The 16,567-nt window shown below is 46.4% G+C and overlaps 1 protein-coding gene across 1 annotated transcript in view; it reads left to right on the top strand.

Moving 5' to 3' along the window:
• Positions 1–4,862: 4,862 nt before the first annotated feature.
• Positions 4,863–16,567, top strand: part of fbxo16 (F-box protein 16) — a 12,571-nt gene continuing 866 nt past the window's right edge. The window contains exons 1-5 of the mRNA XM_037686072.1: positions 4,863–4,955; positions 9,788–9,823; positions 9,887–10,093; positions 10,181–10,356; positions 10,830–11,108. Coding sequence (XP_037542000.1) covers positions 4,863–4,955; positions 9,788–9,823; positions 9,887–10,093; positions 10,181–10,356; positions 10,830–11,108 — 791 coding nt within the window. The remainder of the gene's footprint in view (positions 4,956–9,787; positions 9,824–9,886; positions 10,094–10,180; positions 10,357–10,829; positions 11,109–16,567) is intronic.

The following is a 16,567-nucleotide window of genomic DNA, read 5'->3' as shown; positions in this document are numbered from 1 at the left end:
GCACCAGCTCTCCAGGTGTTCCACCTCTTGCCTGTAGCTGGACTCATCATTGTTTGTGATGCATCCCACCACCGCTGTATCATCTGCAAACTTTACAATGTGACAGCCTGGATGGGTAGCTGCACAATCATATGTGAGCAGAGTAAACAGGAGGGGGCTCAACACACATCCCTGAGGAGAGCCAGTGCTGAGGGTTATGGTGGAGGAGGAGAGGTTGTGGATCCTCACTAACTGTGGTCTGTTTGTTAAAAAGTCTAGTACCCAGTTGCAGATGGAGGGGCTTAGTCCTAGTGTGGATAGTTTGTCCACCAGGGTTTGGGGGATCATGGTGTTGAAGGCGGATGTGAAGTCCACAAAGAGCATACGGACGTAAGAGTTTTTCTGCTCCAGGTGGTTGAGTGCAGTGTGGACCACAGAGGAGATTGCATCCTCTGTTGATCGGTTCTCACAGTATGCATACTGATGAGGGTCCTCGTTGATGTTGATTGTTGTTTTGATGTGAGTCATGACCAGTTTTTCGAAGCATTTAGCGACTATCGGGGTGAGGGCCACTGGCCGATAGTCATTCAGACCAGTCACTGTAGAGCTTTTTGGGACTGGGATGATGGTGGCAGTCTTCAGGCAGGTGGGAACTGTCTCCAGGGTAAGCGAGGTGTTAAAGATGTCTGCCAGCACCTCACAGAGCTGATCAGCACATTCCTTCAACACTTTTCCGGGGATGTTGTCTGGGCCAGTTGCTTTGTGCAGATTAATCCTCGTGAAGGTACTCCTTACTTCTGCTGAGGTCACGCTGAGATGCTCTTCATCCGGTGGTGAGGTGAGTCTGGTGCTGGGTGGTCTGTTCGGGTCGTCAAAGCGTGCATAGAACTTGTTGAGGGCATCAGGCAGAGATGGGTCTTTGGGGCATTGTTCACTCCTTCCTTTATAATCTGTTATGCACTTAATGCCCCTCCACATGCTCCGAGGGTCTTGTGAGATGAATTGACCCTCGATCCTCTTTGCATATGTGGCCTTGGCCCTCTTAATACCAGCAACCAGCTCTTTTCTTGTCCTACTCAGCTCCTCTGAATTTCCAGGCCTGAAGGCAGTGTTCCTGGCTTCCAGCAGGGTACGCACCTCTGCATTCAGCCAAGGTTTTCTGTTTGGGTAGCTTTTAACATTTCTGATAGTGGAGACTGTGTCAGTACATGTACTAATGTAACCCAGAACTGAGGATGTGTATTGGTCAAGATCAAGCGATCCTCCATTTTCAGCAGCTTCTCTGAAAACCTGCCAGTCTGTTCAATCAAAACATGAAGTGCTCTGTTAGGAAAATATCAAAATGATCATGTATGTATCCTTTATTTGTGAGGCAGCTGTGGCTGAGTGGTTAGAGCAGTTGTCCTCCAATGCAAGAGTTGGGGGTTCTAATCCACCAGCAGTCACATGCTGAAGTGTCCCTGGGCAAGACACTGAACCCCTCACTACCTCTGATGTGTGTCCCATCAGTGTATGAATGTGATAAAACTCTGATTAGTCTCTTTAGAATGATTTGTTCATTTATCTTTGTAGAGATCTAGTATAGAGCTGGATGAATGGGTAAATGAGGCACAGATTGTAGTAAAGAGCTTTGAGAATCTCGATAAGATAGAAAGGTGATATATAAGTACAGTCCATTTACCATTTACCATATGTAACCAGGAAAATAACTCGTTCAGATTGAAAACCTCTTTTCCAAGAGTGACCTGTCCAGGACAGCAGCATAAAACATACACAATACAAGACCAAATACACAACTTACATACCCAAGAGAAATCACATAATTACACATTCGGGCAGTTCCAGGAGCCAAGTGATCTGATCTCTCCTTCCTTTAGAATTGATTTAATTTGCCACAACGTAACAAGAGATGATAACTTTGCATCCTTCTGCAGAACATTCCAAGTGGCAGGGGCGAAATGTTTAAAAGTTTTTTATCCAGTTCAGTTCTGACCTTTGGGACCTGCATCAAAATGATGTCTTGAGAGCACAGGCTACACTGGTTGAAAGTTCTAGATAAAAGTGAACATAAATATGTAGGAAGATGCCCAAGGATGCATTTATAGATGAAAACCAACAAGGGAGAAAGTCTGCGATCAGTCAAAGAGGGACATTTTGCTGTATGATAAATGGTAAATGGACTGTACTTATACAGCACATTTCTATCTTATTTCAAGACACTCGAAGTGCTTTACAACAATCTGTGTCCTCATTTACCCATTCATACAGCTCTATACTAGATCTCTACAAAGATAATTGAACAAATCATTCTAAAGAGACTAATCAGAGCTTTATCACATTCATGCACTGATGGACACACATCAGAGGCTATGAGGGGTTCAGTGTCTTGCCCAGGGACACTTCGGCATGTGACTGCTGGTGGATTTGAACCCCCAACTCTTGCATTGAAGGACGACTGCTCTAACCACTCAGCCACAGCCGCCCCTTAATAGACTGAGCAGAACTCACTTTTGTAGAGTCGATTCATCGAGATGATGATCTACAGTGTCCACCGCTTTAGAAAGGTCAACAAAAAGACTTGCACTATTGTTGGCCATCTAGTGCATCTATAAAGTCACTTACCAGTTTAAGAGCAGCAGTTGTACTGTGCTTTTTTCAAAAACCTGACTGGTGTTGTGAGAGCAAGCCTGTTGATCATCAGCAGTCTGTGGCTGCACACTGCACACCCTGCCCCACTGCACGGGACAGACCGAGGCGGCCGGGCCATGTAAGGAGCGTCTACTGTTACCATGGAGGCAGGTCAACTGTGCCTGTTACCATGGAGACGGGTCAGCAGTGCCCAGAGACGTGTGGAGAGGTTCGACACAAAGGTCCAGTCGGAAGATGAAGGCATGAAGTGTGTCCAGGAGCGTCGGCTGGACGAGGAGAACTGCAGGTGAGTGTGAGGCTGTCGCTGCAGACTGCAGTATTCTTCTTCTGCTGTTTTTATCAGATACAACAACTGAAGCTGGAGCTGTTGTGAGTGTAAATAAAACAAAGAGTGGTTTGAAGTTTGAACGCTGCCACGTTTGTTGCAGATCGTCCATTTAATGAATCTCTGCTCATGTCAGTTAGATCAAACTACCACAGCTTTGGCTGTTAGCTAACATTTAAACCATACTCTGATGTAACAATAGTGTAATTATGTTAATTAATTAAGTTAGGTTAAAACAGGTTAATTAATCAAATATGAACAATAAACTGAATTAAAGGAATAAATAAGCTGGAATATTTAGACTACAATCCTTTAGAATTAAACAGAGTGTTTAAGGAAGAAATGTGTCAATCTGGAACAAAAGAATAGTCATTTTTAATTATCTTCATCTGTACAACCTGTCCTACTATTCAATTCAATTCAGTTCAGTTTATTTATAAAGAGCCAAGTCACAACAGAAGTCGTCTCAGGGCACTGAACAGAAAGATTCATATATAAAATAATAATGGAACATTATTTATCTGAGGAGCAGCTTTGAGTTTAACTCCATCTCAGAACTCTCATCTTGAGCAAGTATGAAGGTGACAGTGGAAAGAAAAACTCCCTCATGAGGAAGAAACCTTTAGCAGAACCAGGATCAGGACAAGAGGACCATCTGCTTCGACCGGCTGGGTTTGAGAGGAACAGATACACAATGGCAGGTCGAGAATCACATGTTAAGATAGAAATAGTATCAAATGAAAACTATTCAATTTTAACAATTCATTTAAGGAAAAATCAGGTCCATTTGTCCTCTAGTAGTCTAAGTCTATAGCAGCATAACAAGCCAATCCTAACTATAGGATTTATCAAAAAGGAAAGTCTTAAAACTGAACAATGTGTCAGCCTCATGGACAGAAACTGGAAGTTGGTTCCACAAGAGAGGAGCCTGAGAACTGAAAGATCTGCCTCCCATTCTGCTTTTGGAAACTCTAGGAACCACAAGTAAACCTGCAGTCTGAGAGTAAAGTGCTCTGTTAGGAAAATTTGGAACAATAATGGAGCTAGGTTGTTGAGAGCTTTGTAGGTTAGTGGTAAGATTTTGAATTCTATTCTGGATTTGACAGGGAGCCAATGGAGATAAGCTAAAACTGGAGAAATATAATCTCTCCCACAAACTCCAGTTAAGACACTGGCAGCAGCATTTACTGTAGTACAACCTGTACTACTACCTGTACTACTACATTTTCTACACATACTACTACATTCAGACAGACAGACAGGTGTCTGACACACTACATGCACAACAATTGAGAGAATAATATATGCAGAATTAAAAACAAAAAATAATATAATTCATATCCAGTTCAAGTCCATAACTAATAATAAACCAGTCTGTACAAAACATACATTTTCTAAATGTTTATCAGTACAACAAGAACAATAAACATGGATGACTGTGGCTACAAAGATAATCTGAATCTGTAGAGACTAATCAGAGCTTTATCACATTCATGCACAGATGGACACACATCAGAGGTAATGAGGGGTTCAGTGTCTTGCCCAGGGACACTTCAACATGTGACTGCTGGTGGAATCAAACCCCCAACTCTTCTGCTCCAACCACTCAGCCACAGCTGCCCCAAGACAGATTTTTAAGGAATTGTTAGTTTTAAAGCAAAGTCCCTTAAATTAAATTAAAATGACAAAATTAGATTTGTTTTAAAGTAAAACAATGAAATTTGAGGTGACTCAAGAGTTACGCTTCATTGTAAACTAAAAAATAATATTTCAGAATGCTAACCTTCTGCAATGATGAATGACTGATGCTGTAAAGTTAATTTGTTGGCATCAAGATCTTGATCTGACTGACAGTATTAAACAGTTCAGCTCACTCTGTGTCTTCGTTTGTCCCTCCAGCCATTTGAAGATGCCACTCACTAAAAGACCTTCGAACAATGCCAAGCTGGAGACCAACCGGAGCGCTTGGACCCCCCTGAACCACCCGTTGAACAACAGCCAGGTCCAGATCTGCTGGTTCTGAAAGCATGAACAGAGAAAAGCTTGTTCCTATTTGCTCCATCAGTTGTGGTTATATTGAAGGCATTCATTAATTTTTTTTACTGAACTGACCAGATGTGTTGTAGATAGAAACACTCCATCCATCCATAAATCCATTTTCTTATGCTTATCCGGGGTCGGGTCGCAGGGGTAGCAGCTTAAGTAGGGAGGCCCAGACTTCCCTCTCCCCAGCCACTTGATCCAGCTCCTCTGGGGGAATCCCGAGGCGTTCCCAGGCCAGCTGAGAAACATAGTCCCTCCAGCGTGTCCTGGGTATTCCTCTGGGCCTCCTCCCGGTGGGACGTGTCCGGAACACCTCACCAGGGAGGCGTCCAGGAGGCATCCTAAACAGATGCCCAAGCCACCTCAACTGGCTCTTCTCGACGTGGAGAAGCAGCGGCTCTACTCTGAGTCCCTCCCGGATGACCTATCTCTAAGGGAGAGCCCAGACACCCTGCAGAGAAAACTCATTTTGGTCGCTTGTATCCGTGATCTCATTCTTTCATTCACAACCCAAAGCTCATGATCATAGATGAGGGTAGGAAAGTAGATCGATCAGTAAATTGAGAGCTTCGCCTTTTGACTCAGCTCTCTCTTCACCACAACAGACGTGTACAGCACCTGCTTCACTGCAGACGCTGCACCTCTCTGCCTATCGATCTCACGCTCCATTACGGCTCAAGCCCATGGCCTCGGATTTGGAGGAACTGATCTTCATCCTGGCTGTGTTGCACTTGGCTGTGAACCGCTCCAGCGAAAGCTGTAGATCGCGATCTGATGAAGCCAATAGGACCACATCATCTGCAAAAAGCAGAGACGCAATCCTAAGGCCACCAAAACGGATCCCCTCAACACCTTGGCTGCACCAAGAAATTCTGTCCATAAAAGTTATGAACAGAATCAGTGACAAAGAGCAACCTTGGCGGAGTCCAACTCTCACCAGGAACGAGCCCGACTTACTGCCGGCAATGCGGACCAGGCTCTGACACCGGTCATACAGGGACCTAACAGCCCATATCAAAGGGCCCGGTACCCCATACTCCCAGAGTACCTCCCACAGGGTTCCCCGAGGGATGCGGTCGAACGCCTTCTCCAAGTCCACAAAGCACATGTAGACCAGTTGGGCAAACTCCCATGCACCCTCCAGGACCCTGCTGAGAGTGTAGAGCTGGTCCAATGTTCCACGACCAGGACAAAAACCGCACTACTCCTCCTGAATCCGAGGTTCGACTATCCAATGGACCCTCCTCTCCAGAACCCCCGAATAGACCTTACGAGGGAGGCTTAAGAGTGTGAGCCCCTGTAGTTGGAACACACTCTACGGTCCCCCTTTTTGAATAGGGGGACCATCACCCCGGTCTGCCAATCCAGGGGAACTTCTCCCGATGTCCACTCAATATTGCAGAGTTGCATAAGCCAACACAACCCTACAACATCCAGATCCTTAAGGAACTCCGGGCGAATCTCATCCACCCCTAGGGCCCTGCCACCGAGGAGCTTTTTAACCACCTCGGTGACCTCAGCACCAGAAATTGGAGGGCCCGACCCAGAGTCCCCAGGCACTTCAGTGAAAGACGTGCCGATGGGATTGAGGAGGTCTTCAAAGTATTCCGCCCACCGACCCATGACATCCCAAGTTAAGGTCAGCAGCACACCACCCCCACTATAAACTGTGTTGGTGGTGTACTGCTTTCCCCCCCTGAGACGCCGGATGGTGAACCAGAATCGCCTCGAAGCCATGCGGAAGTCATTCTCCTTGGCCTCTCCGAACTCCTCCCATGCCCGAGTTTTTGCCTCAGCGACCACCCGAGTCGCATGTCGCTTGGACTGCTGGTACCCATCAGCTACTTCCGGGGTCCCACATGCCAAAAAGGCCCGATAGGACTCCTTCTTCAGCCTGACAGCATCCCTTACTGCCGGTGTCCACCAACGGGTTCGAGGGTTGCTGCCGCAACAGGCACCGACAACCTTGCGGCTGCAGCTCCGGTAAGCCACCTCGACAATAGAGGCACGGAACATGGCCCACTCGGACTCAATGTCCCCCACCTCCCCCGGAACATGTTCAAAGTTCTCCCGAAGGTGAGACTTAAAGCTCCGTCTCACAGTAGACTCTGCCAGACGTTCCCAATTAATCCTCATAATACGTTTGGGCCTGCCAGGTCTGACCGGCATCCTTCCCCACCATCGGAGCCAACTCACCACCAGGTAGTGATCAGTGGACAGCTCCAGCCCCTCTTCACCCGAGTGTCCAAGACATGTGGCCGCAGATCAGATGAGACAACGACAAAGTCGATCATCGAACTGCGGCCTAAGGTGTCCTGGTGCCAAGAGCACATATGGACACCCTTATGCTTGAACATGGTGTTCTTTATGGCCAATCCATGACGAGCACAGAAGTCCAACAACAGAACACCACTCGGGTTCAGATCAGGGGGGCCATTCCTCCCAACCACACCCCTCCAGGTCTCACTGTCATTGCCCACGTGAGCATTGAAGTCCCCCAGCAGAACAAGGGAGTCCCCAGGAGGTGCACTTTCCAGTACCCCCTCCAAGGACTCCAAAAAGGGCGGTTAATCTGAACTGCTGTTTGGTGCATAAGCAAAAACGACAGTCAGAACCCGTCCCCCCACACGTAGGCGGAGGGAGGCCACCCTCTCATTCACCGGGGTGAACCCCAACTCACAGGCACAGACATGGGGGGCAATAAGTATGCCCACTCCTGTTCGGCGCCTCTCACCAGGGGCAACTCCAGAGTGGAAGAGTGTCCAGCACCTCTCAAGGAAACTGGTTCCAGAGCCAGAGCCATGTGTTCAGGTGAGTCTGACTATTTCTAGCCGAAACCTCTCAACCTCAAACATCAGCTCAGGCTCTTTCCCCACCAGTGAGGTGACATTCCACGTCCCAATAGCCAGATTCTGTAGCCGTGGATCAGACCGCCAGGGTCCCCGCCGTTGGCCACCACCCATCCCACATTGTACCCGCCCCCTTTGGCCCCTCCCACAGCCCATGGGAAGGGGGACCCACCTCTCCTCTTTGGGCTGTGCCCGGCCGAGCTCCATGGATAAACGCCCGGCCACCTCGCACTCGCCCACGTGCCCCACCTCTAGACCTGGCTCCAGAGTGGGGCCCCGGTGACCCACGTCCGGGCGAGGGAACATCGAGTCCATTTATTTGTCTCATCATTGGGGTGTACACTCCTCTGGATAAAATGTTGGACTTTTTAAATAAACATAGTTAAATAAAAACAGAGATGTGAAACAAAGATCACCCTGAAAACATTTCAGCGTTCCACATTCGAGCTGTTCACTGCCTGATTGTGTCTGTTTCTGTCACATTAATCCTTTTCCATCCACTGAAAACTGTTTCAGCAGAAACACTAACACAAGAGTTTGATCTCTTAAAAACACACTTTTTGTGAAACATTATGAACCTTACCTACTGTACCTACCTCTTACCTACTGTAGATAGCTTTTTGAACATACTTTGGAAAAACAGTTTAATTCTGACAGGACTGATGAGCTAATGGCTAGTCTGAACACATAATCAGCTCTAATCTATTAAATGCCATCGTGGTTTGTGCGATCTTCGTTTCATTGATCGTTATGACGCCTTTACATAATGTGAGTGCAAATACAGACACTGTCAGCTAGCTTTAGCATTTCCTGCAGAACTTTACATTTTTATTAGGAAACATGTGTAAAGCAGACAGATATGTAAAGGTTCAAAAATACACATTTACATATGGTTATGAAATTTTGAAGCTTCAAGTTGTTTTAAGATGGAAACATTTGCTTTGAATGTGTGCGCTGTAAAATTCTGTGTAAATATTTAATGTGAGCTCGACTGTGCTGTAAAAGTTTATAAAAGTTTGGAGACTGAACTCGTTTTAAGACAACAGATCTGATTAGCTGTTAGCTCAGAAATAAAGTGCATTTCTCTAAACAGGCTTTTAAAAGAGGAATCAACAGTTCTAGAATTTCTAGAAGTTCTAGAATTGCGCCGCTCAAGGTGGCTGCATGTTGGAGCAGCTCTGTTACTTTCATTCTGAGATTTTGCTTTTGGAAACTTTAATTCCTGTTTTTCTGGATGTAAATCACATTTTTTGGATGATTGTTTCCTCTGGTATCAGATGCTGTGCAGCTGGAAGGATTTTTACTGAAACTTTTTTGGTTTTGGACATTTGTTATGATGCGTAACCATGGCAACAAGGCAGTTTTCTACAACAGCAGCTGATTAACATCTCAAAAGCTCAAATAATATCTCAGCTATGGCTCCAACTCTCAGATGAGTTGAAAAGGATGTTCTGTGGACGCATTCTCATCTACCTACCAGCTGTGCTCGAGTGCCTGACCACTGAGATCCTGAGCAGGAAACACGACTCATGACAGCGGAAGGACAGGATCATCCCTCAGCACCTACAGTTGACTGTCCACAGCTACGAGGAGCTCGGCAGACTGCTGGGAGGAGTGGCCATCGCTCTGGGAGGAGTTCTGCCAAGCATTCAAGCGGTCCTACAGTCCAAGGGAACCGAGAGGCCAACCGATTCTTGGTGGACGGATCGGAGGGCATCTGCAGCCAGTTACTTAGGATCCACTGTGGGATGGACCTTTACAAGAGATCCTTCCTGTCTACAGCCATCAGTATCTATAACATCTTTAATGAAATGAGGATAACGAGTTACAACAACAAAATAATTTCCCTTTGGGATTAATAAAGTATTATTGAATTGAATTGAATTGAACAACAGGTAAGATACTAACTATTCATAAGCTTTTCATGTGTTTTGCTCCTCAGGTGTTTGAAGAGAGGCGACAGCTCATAGCAAAGTGGGTGAGTTGCAGCAGGAAAGGCCTATTGTTGTGTTGAGTGTGGATCACAGCGGCGTCTCTGCAGTTCCTCAGGTGGTCCGACAGCCAGAGGAAGGCCGTGCTGCACGACTCTGTTCTGAGCTGTGCTGTGGAGCAGCTCCGGTTCCTGAGTGTCAGCGTGAGCCGACGGCTGCCCCTGCAGGCTGCAGACTTCAGCTGCCTGCTGCCCAGAGTCCTCTGCCTCTACATCTTCTCCTTCCTGGACCCACGCAGTCTCTGCCGATGTGCTCAGGTGCTCAGGCTCAGCTGACGGTACCAACTCACAGCGTTCAAGTTCTGCTTCTGGTGAAAACTTCCAGTCTGATCTCTGTGTGAAAAGGTGAGCTGGCACTGGAAGAGCATCGTTGAGTTGGACCAGCTGTGGATGCCAAAGTGTCTGAGGCTCGGCTGGTGCGTTAGCTCCTCCCCCTCGCCGTTTGAGCAGGGCGTCTGGAAGAGACTGTACATTCAGAGTGTCCAGGAGCTGCAGATCCACCTGCAGCAGGTCAGTAGAGCGTCGGGTTCTTCTTGAATGTCTAACACAGCAGAGCTGGAGGAGGGTGACGTCACGCTGAGCAGAAAACAAGGGAAACACCCAGATGGTGGAAATAAAGTGTTCCTTAAAGGTTGTGAGTATAGAAGCAGATCAAACTAGAGAAGCTCACAGGGGTCAGGGTTAAATCTGGTTTGATTTGGCTGCTCTGCTGCGTGGCTGGACGACACCCGCTCTCTGACTGGTTAATGAAATCAACCGGCAGGGAGCAGTGGAGACACCAGCATCATCAACCGTTGTGTTGGTGAGCACAGTATCTTCTTTCAGTCCGGGTCAGAACATCACTGATGCCCTCTGGAGCTCAGTGTGGACTCGCCTCTTACAAACAGAACAAACCATCGCTGGTCTGCAGTGGTACCAAGCTAGGCTCATATCAGACCTTTCCTTCTTCTGGTGCTTGACTTTGTCAGTTTTGTTTCGGGGCTGCAGTATGAAGGATCTGCTTCTTGTTTCTTCTGATACAGCCACCGTTGAAGGTTCCTGAAGGTCCAGCTGTGAGCAGCGATCACGCAGAGCCACAAAGATCGGTCCACATTAACGAGGAGCGTCCAGCTTCTGCCACCCAGCCCCCCAGAACTAGGTCCGGGTCCAGATTAAAAAAGGAAAAGCCAGTGAACGCACCACCACCCTGGAGAGGCTCTGACAAACATCCCAAAGACACAGTCCGCTTCAACTACCTGGAGAACCTGGATCCCATCCAGCAGGCGCTGACAGCGTAAGAGCACTGATCAATGTCGAACAAAAACTCTGTGATGAGCCCAAACACTGAGCTGGATCTCCAGCTGGGCTGAAGCTGCAGGAGCTTCAGGTTGGACAATGTCTGGCAGGAACTGTTTTGATTTAAACTCACACATTTGGTCATAGATTCATTTCAGGACACGACAGGAAAACATGAAGTTACTGCAGAGCGTCTTCAGAGGTGTTTGAGGGTTCTGGTCAGGGCTCTGCCTGTCCACGTGAGGACATTCTCAGAGTTGTCCTCTGTGTGCTTCGGCTCATTGTCCTGTTGAGACGTGAACCTTTGGTGCAGCTCGAGGTTCTGAGTGCTGTGGATCAGGTTTATGTTGAGAATATTTATCTCCACATCCTGTCTGATGCATGATGCTGCCACCACCGTGCTTCACTGTGCTGGTTTCATCAGAGAAGCTTCACGGTCTGAAAATCCTCCAAGTTGCCTTCATGTGTCAGAAGCTCAGATCAGTTGAGGTCTGCGGTCCTTGCAGGCCAGTAGTCTCTGCTCCACACAGGGTCTCTGCAGCTCAGAGGGACCGTCAGGTTCTAGATCTCCTCTCTCACTGAGGACCTTCTCCCTCGATTGCTGTGTGTTCAGGTGGAGGAGGTTCAGGTTGAATGAGGAGTCCTGGTTGTACCAGACTTCTTCCACCTCTGAGCTCAGAGCAACCTTCAGTGCAGCTGAACAGTTCGTAGTCTTCCTCAGATCTGAGGAAGACTACGAATGACTCGGCTGCACTGAAGGTTCCTCTGAGCGCTGTGTCCTTTGACCAACGAGTCCTTTCACTGAACAGTTGATGACATCACTGCTGTTCAGGTCTGACTGTGATATGGTCACACTTAGCTCCAAGATAGATGGATTATTGTGATTCTGTTTACTTATGGGCGGTATGGTGGCTCAGTGGGTAGAGCTGTTGTCTCTCAGCAAGAAGGTTGCTGGATCAAATCCTGGCCAGGGGACATTCTGGGTGCAGTTTGCATGTTCTCTCTGTGCATGCGTGGTTTTCTCCGGGTACTCCAGTTTCCTCCCACAGACCAAAAACATGCATGTTAGACTGATTGGTAACTCTAAATTGTCTCTAGGTGAGAGAGTGAATGGTTGTTTGTCTCGTTTGTCTCTATGTGTCCCTGTGATGGACTGGGGGCCTGTCTAGGGTGTCCCTTGCCTCTCAAACAGGGACTGCTGGACATGGTCATCAGTGATCCCCGTGACCCGAAAAGGAGGAAGTGGGTAAAGATGATGGATGGATGGATGGATGGATGGATGTTCACTTATGAGTTTTTCAAAGTTGGCTATGAATCCACGCTGCGATTAATCCAGATGTTTTGATAATCTGCTGTGAGTTATGAGTCATGAGTGAGTTTTGCAACATTTTCCAAGCATCAAAGACCATGTCATTAGCTGTTAGCATGCTACAAGCTAATGCTGCTTCCCATCAATTGTGAACCCGTTCACATCAGTATTTGACCAAAAAGCAGGAAACTATAGGCTACTTGTGAATAATCTGAGGCATGCTGTAAACTTCTGTCTGGGTTTGAAGTGTCTAAAACATACGTGTCAAACTCAAGGCCTGGGGGCCAAATGTGGCCTTCATTGACATCTTATCTGGCCCCCAAGATGATATGTGAAACATAAAATACTTCTATGTCTTAAATTTTTTTCAGTAATCTTTGATTGTGATGTTGAAAGCAGAAAGAGAATATCAAATGAGACCAATCAAACTCTTGTTGAGGAACATGTGACCAAGAAAATATGTTGGGTATCTGATTTGAGTTAATGCAGTTTCTGAAATTGGCCCTTAGTTTGAAAAGGTTTTAATTTTGGCCCCCTTTTGTAAGTGGGTTTGACAGTCCTGGTCTAAAAGAACTCACAAAGGTTCAGAGTCTAATCAGACCAAAACCAGGTTGTACCCTCCTGTTAGCATATCGGAGTAGAACAGGGATATTCAACTAAATTGTTCAGGGGGCCACAGTTACTGAAAGCCAAGAGCTCAGGGGCTGGACATCCAGCACCTATTGTCATTCAGTAAGTTTGTTTAATGGTTTAAAATCTAATTTTATTTCAAAATGAACCCACTGTGGGCCGAACTGAGTTCTTAGGTGGGCCTGATTTGGTCCCCGGGCCACCAGTTGAATAGCCCTGGAGTAGAAGATAACCAAATGTTTAACTGAGTATTTTCGTTCCCAACAAAACACGACAGAGGTTAAATAAGAAAGTGTTTGTCCGACAATCACTGACGTTTCCTTCAACGACTCTTGGATTTTGTTCATTTTTCTATTTTAATTATTTATTTTTGTAAAACAACTTCAAAGACAAATTTGGTCTTCTCTTTTGGGGTGAATATCCATCCTTCCATCCATGCATCCATGCATCCATCCAGCCATCCACCATCTTCCACTAGTCAGGTCTCAGGGGCAGCATCTGGAGCAGGGAGGTCCAGACATCTCTTTCCACAGCCACCTCTTCCAGCTCTTCTGGGAGGACTTCAAGAAGTTCCCAGGTCATCCAAAAGACATAGTCTCTCCAGCGTGTCCTGGGTCTTCCCCGGGTTCTCCTCCCAGTCAGACATGCCTGAAGCACCTCCCTGGGGAGGTGCCCAGGCCAGGAAGCATCCTTACCAGATGCCTGAACCACCTCAACTGATTCCTCTGGATGTGGAGGAGCAGCGGTTCTACTCGAGAGAGTCCAGCTACCCTGCAGAGGAAACTCATTTCAACCTCCTGTATCCACAATCTCGTTCTTTCAGTCACTACCCAGAGCTCATGACCAGAGGAGAGGGTAGGAACAGAGACTGACCAGTAAACAGAGAGCTTTGCCTTCCAGCTCAGCTCTCTCTTCACCACAATGGACCGGCACAGAGTCCACAATACTGCAGACGCTGCACCAATCTGTCTGTCAGTCTCACGGCCCATTCTTCCCTCACTCGTGAACAAAACCCAGAGATACTTGAGCTCCTCCTCTTGAGGCAGAACCTCACCCTCGACCTGAACAGAGCGATCCACCCTTCTCCAACTGAGGACCATGACCTCCAATTTGGAGGTGCTGATATTCAGAATATTCTGTGAATATTCATTTGTTCTGGTATAGAGTTCCCTGTAATTAATGGATTTAACTCCAATGACTGAGTTCTTCTTATCAGAGGGTGAATACATTGATCAAGTTGTTGCTGGTCAGTGAACTGGTCAGCTGCTTTAATGAGTGTAGTAAAGTGAGGAGACAGTGTCAGCCGTCGTCCTCCATTCACTCATAGATGCTCAATGCCTCTGAGCTCTGCAGGAAGCTCTTAGACCTCATGCTTTGGTTTTGTCACCTTGGAGGCCTTTTATAGAGTTCTGTTTCCAAATCAAGTCCTGTCAGGGTGTAGAAACATCTCACCAGAGATCAAAACAAATGGGAGCCACTGGAGTTAAATTCAAATCATCCCTCCGTTTTTTCATTAGCTGCATGGAAACAGACGTTAGCGTTGTGTCATACCATCCACGTACGAAGAGAACAGAGCGTGACTGTTCAAAGGGAATGATTACGTGACCCTGAGGTTTACAAATGAAAAAGAACACAATTACTGTAGAAGAATGAGCCAGGATAAGAGTCTGTATGCTCATCACGGAGGGTCCACTGTATTGCTGCCATTGTCCCATCCTCTGTGCCGAGGTCTGTTCTCACAGCTACCAACACTGTGCAACACTTCTGAAATATCAAGGCTGCTTTCAACGGTTACTTCAGAGGCAGTGCTGACTGTGTGTTCTGCACGTTGTCGCTTTTTATCTGAGAACCCGATCTTCGTTTGGACAGACAAAACAACCAAGTGACAGAAGAGAAACATAAAAACAAGAAAGGAAATTAGACCTTGAAAATAAAAAGATGAAACCAAGATATTTGTAATGTTGTACTCCACAAAGAAGTTGATTTGACTTGAAAATGGTCAGGAGGTTGAATACCTGAAGAACTTGGACCTGTCCTTCATTTGTTTTGTCTCATTGGTATCACACCAAGACTCTTGACACAGTTATAGGACGACTGTGGCTGAGTGGTTAGAGCAGTCGTCCTCCAATTCAAGAGTTGGGGGTTCGAATCCACCAGCAGTCACATGCTGAAGTGTCCCTGGGCAAGATACTGAACCCCTCACTGCCTCTGATGTGTGTCCCATCAGTGTATGAATGTGAACTAAAGCTCTGATTAGTCTCTTTAGAATGAATTGTTCAATTTGCTTTGTATAGATCTAGTATAGAGCTGTTTGAATGGGTAAATGAGGCACAGATTGTTGTAAAGAGCTTTGAGTGTCTTAATAAGATAGAAAGGTGCTATATAAGTACAGTCCCTTTACCATTTATAGAGGACTGTAATGAACTGTACTTGTATATCACCTTTCTATCTTATCCAGATACTCAAAGCTCTTTACTACAATCTGTGCCTCATTTACCCATTCATACAGCTCTATACTAGATCTATACAAAGCAAATTGAACAAATCATTCTAAAGAGACTAATCAGAGCTTTATCACATTCAGAACCAGAGACTATGAGGGGTTCAGAGTCTTGCCCAGGGACACCTCGGCATGTGACTGCTGGTGGATTCAAACTCCCAACTCTTGCATTGGAGGACGCCTGCTCTAACCACTCAGCCACAGTCGCCCTAAACAACTGGAAGAAGTACCAGTATGTTGAACACATTGCCTTCGATCTGAAAGATAGAGAACCAACCAATGGTGTGACCTGAGAAACCAACTTCTGAGAGTCCAATAATTCCCAGTTGGGTCATCTGGACAGTTTCTTTTTTATAGAGACGTTTCGCCTTCTATCCGGAGGACTTCATCAGTCTGAAGAGTTCCAGTGAACTGTTTCCCCACCAAGCAGTAAAATTCTCAAGTGGACCAACCACTTTTCTGGAGCTAAGATGGTTTCTGGGGGCCGTCCTGTCCCCCGTCGACTCCTCCCAGGCAGGCAGCCACAGCCAAAGTGGTTCAAAGCAACACAGTTCATGATCAATCATATATAATATAATAATAAAATGTAACTGTGCAGATGATCTGAGAATTATTGGATTTGACACCTGGATGATTGAGCATGAACTTTGTTGCCAACTTCTGAGAGCTAATGACCCAAGATGTCATGATCCAGTGTCAAAACTTTAGACAGGTCTAAGAAAAGTGCAGCACAATAATCCTTAGCATCCAGTGCTTCAACAACATCATTAAGAACCTTCAGTGAAGCAGTGGTTGTGCTGTGTTGTTTCCTGAAACCAGACTGATGTGGAGGTAAGATGTTAAATGAGTCCAAATACTTCTTGATTTGAGAGCTTATCAGTTTTTATAGAACCTTGGCTAAAATACAGTTTAGAGATTGGTTGATAGTTGTTCATTAACAGCAGCAGCAGCAGCAGCAGCAACAGCAGCAGCAACAACAACAACAACAACAACAACAACAACAACAACAACAACAACA

The sequence above is a fragment of the Nematolebias whitei genome, chromosome 12 (genome assembly GCF_014905685.2).
Source record: "Nematolebias whitei isolate Nwh7 chromosome 12, NemWhi1, whole genome shotgun sequence".
Taxonomy (NCBI): domain Eukaryota; kingdom Metazoa; phylum Chordata; class Actinopteri; order Cyprinodontiformes; family Rivulidae; genus Nematolebias; species Nematolebias whitei.
Note: the sequence above shows the minus strand (reverse complement) of the source record. Positions and strands in the feature narration are given on the sequence as shown.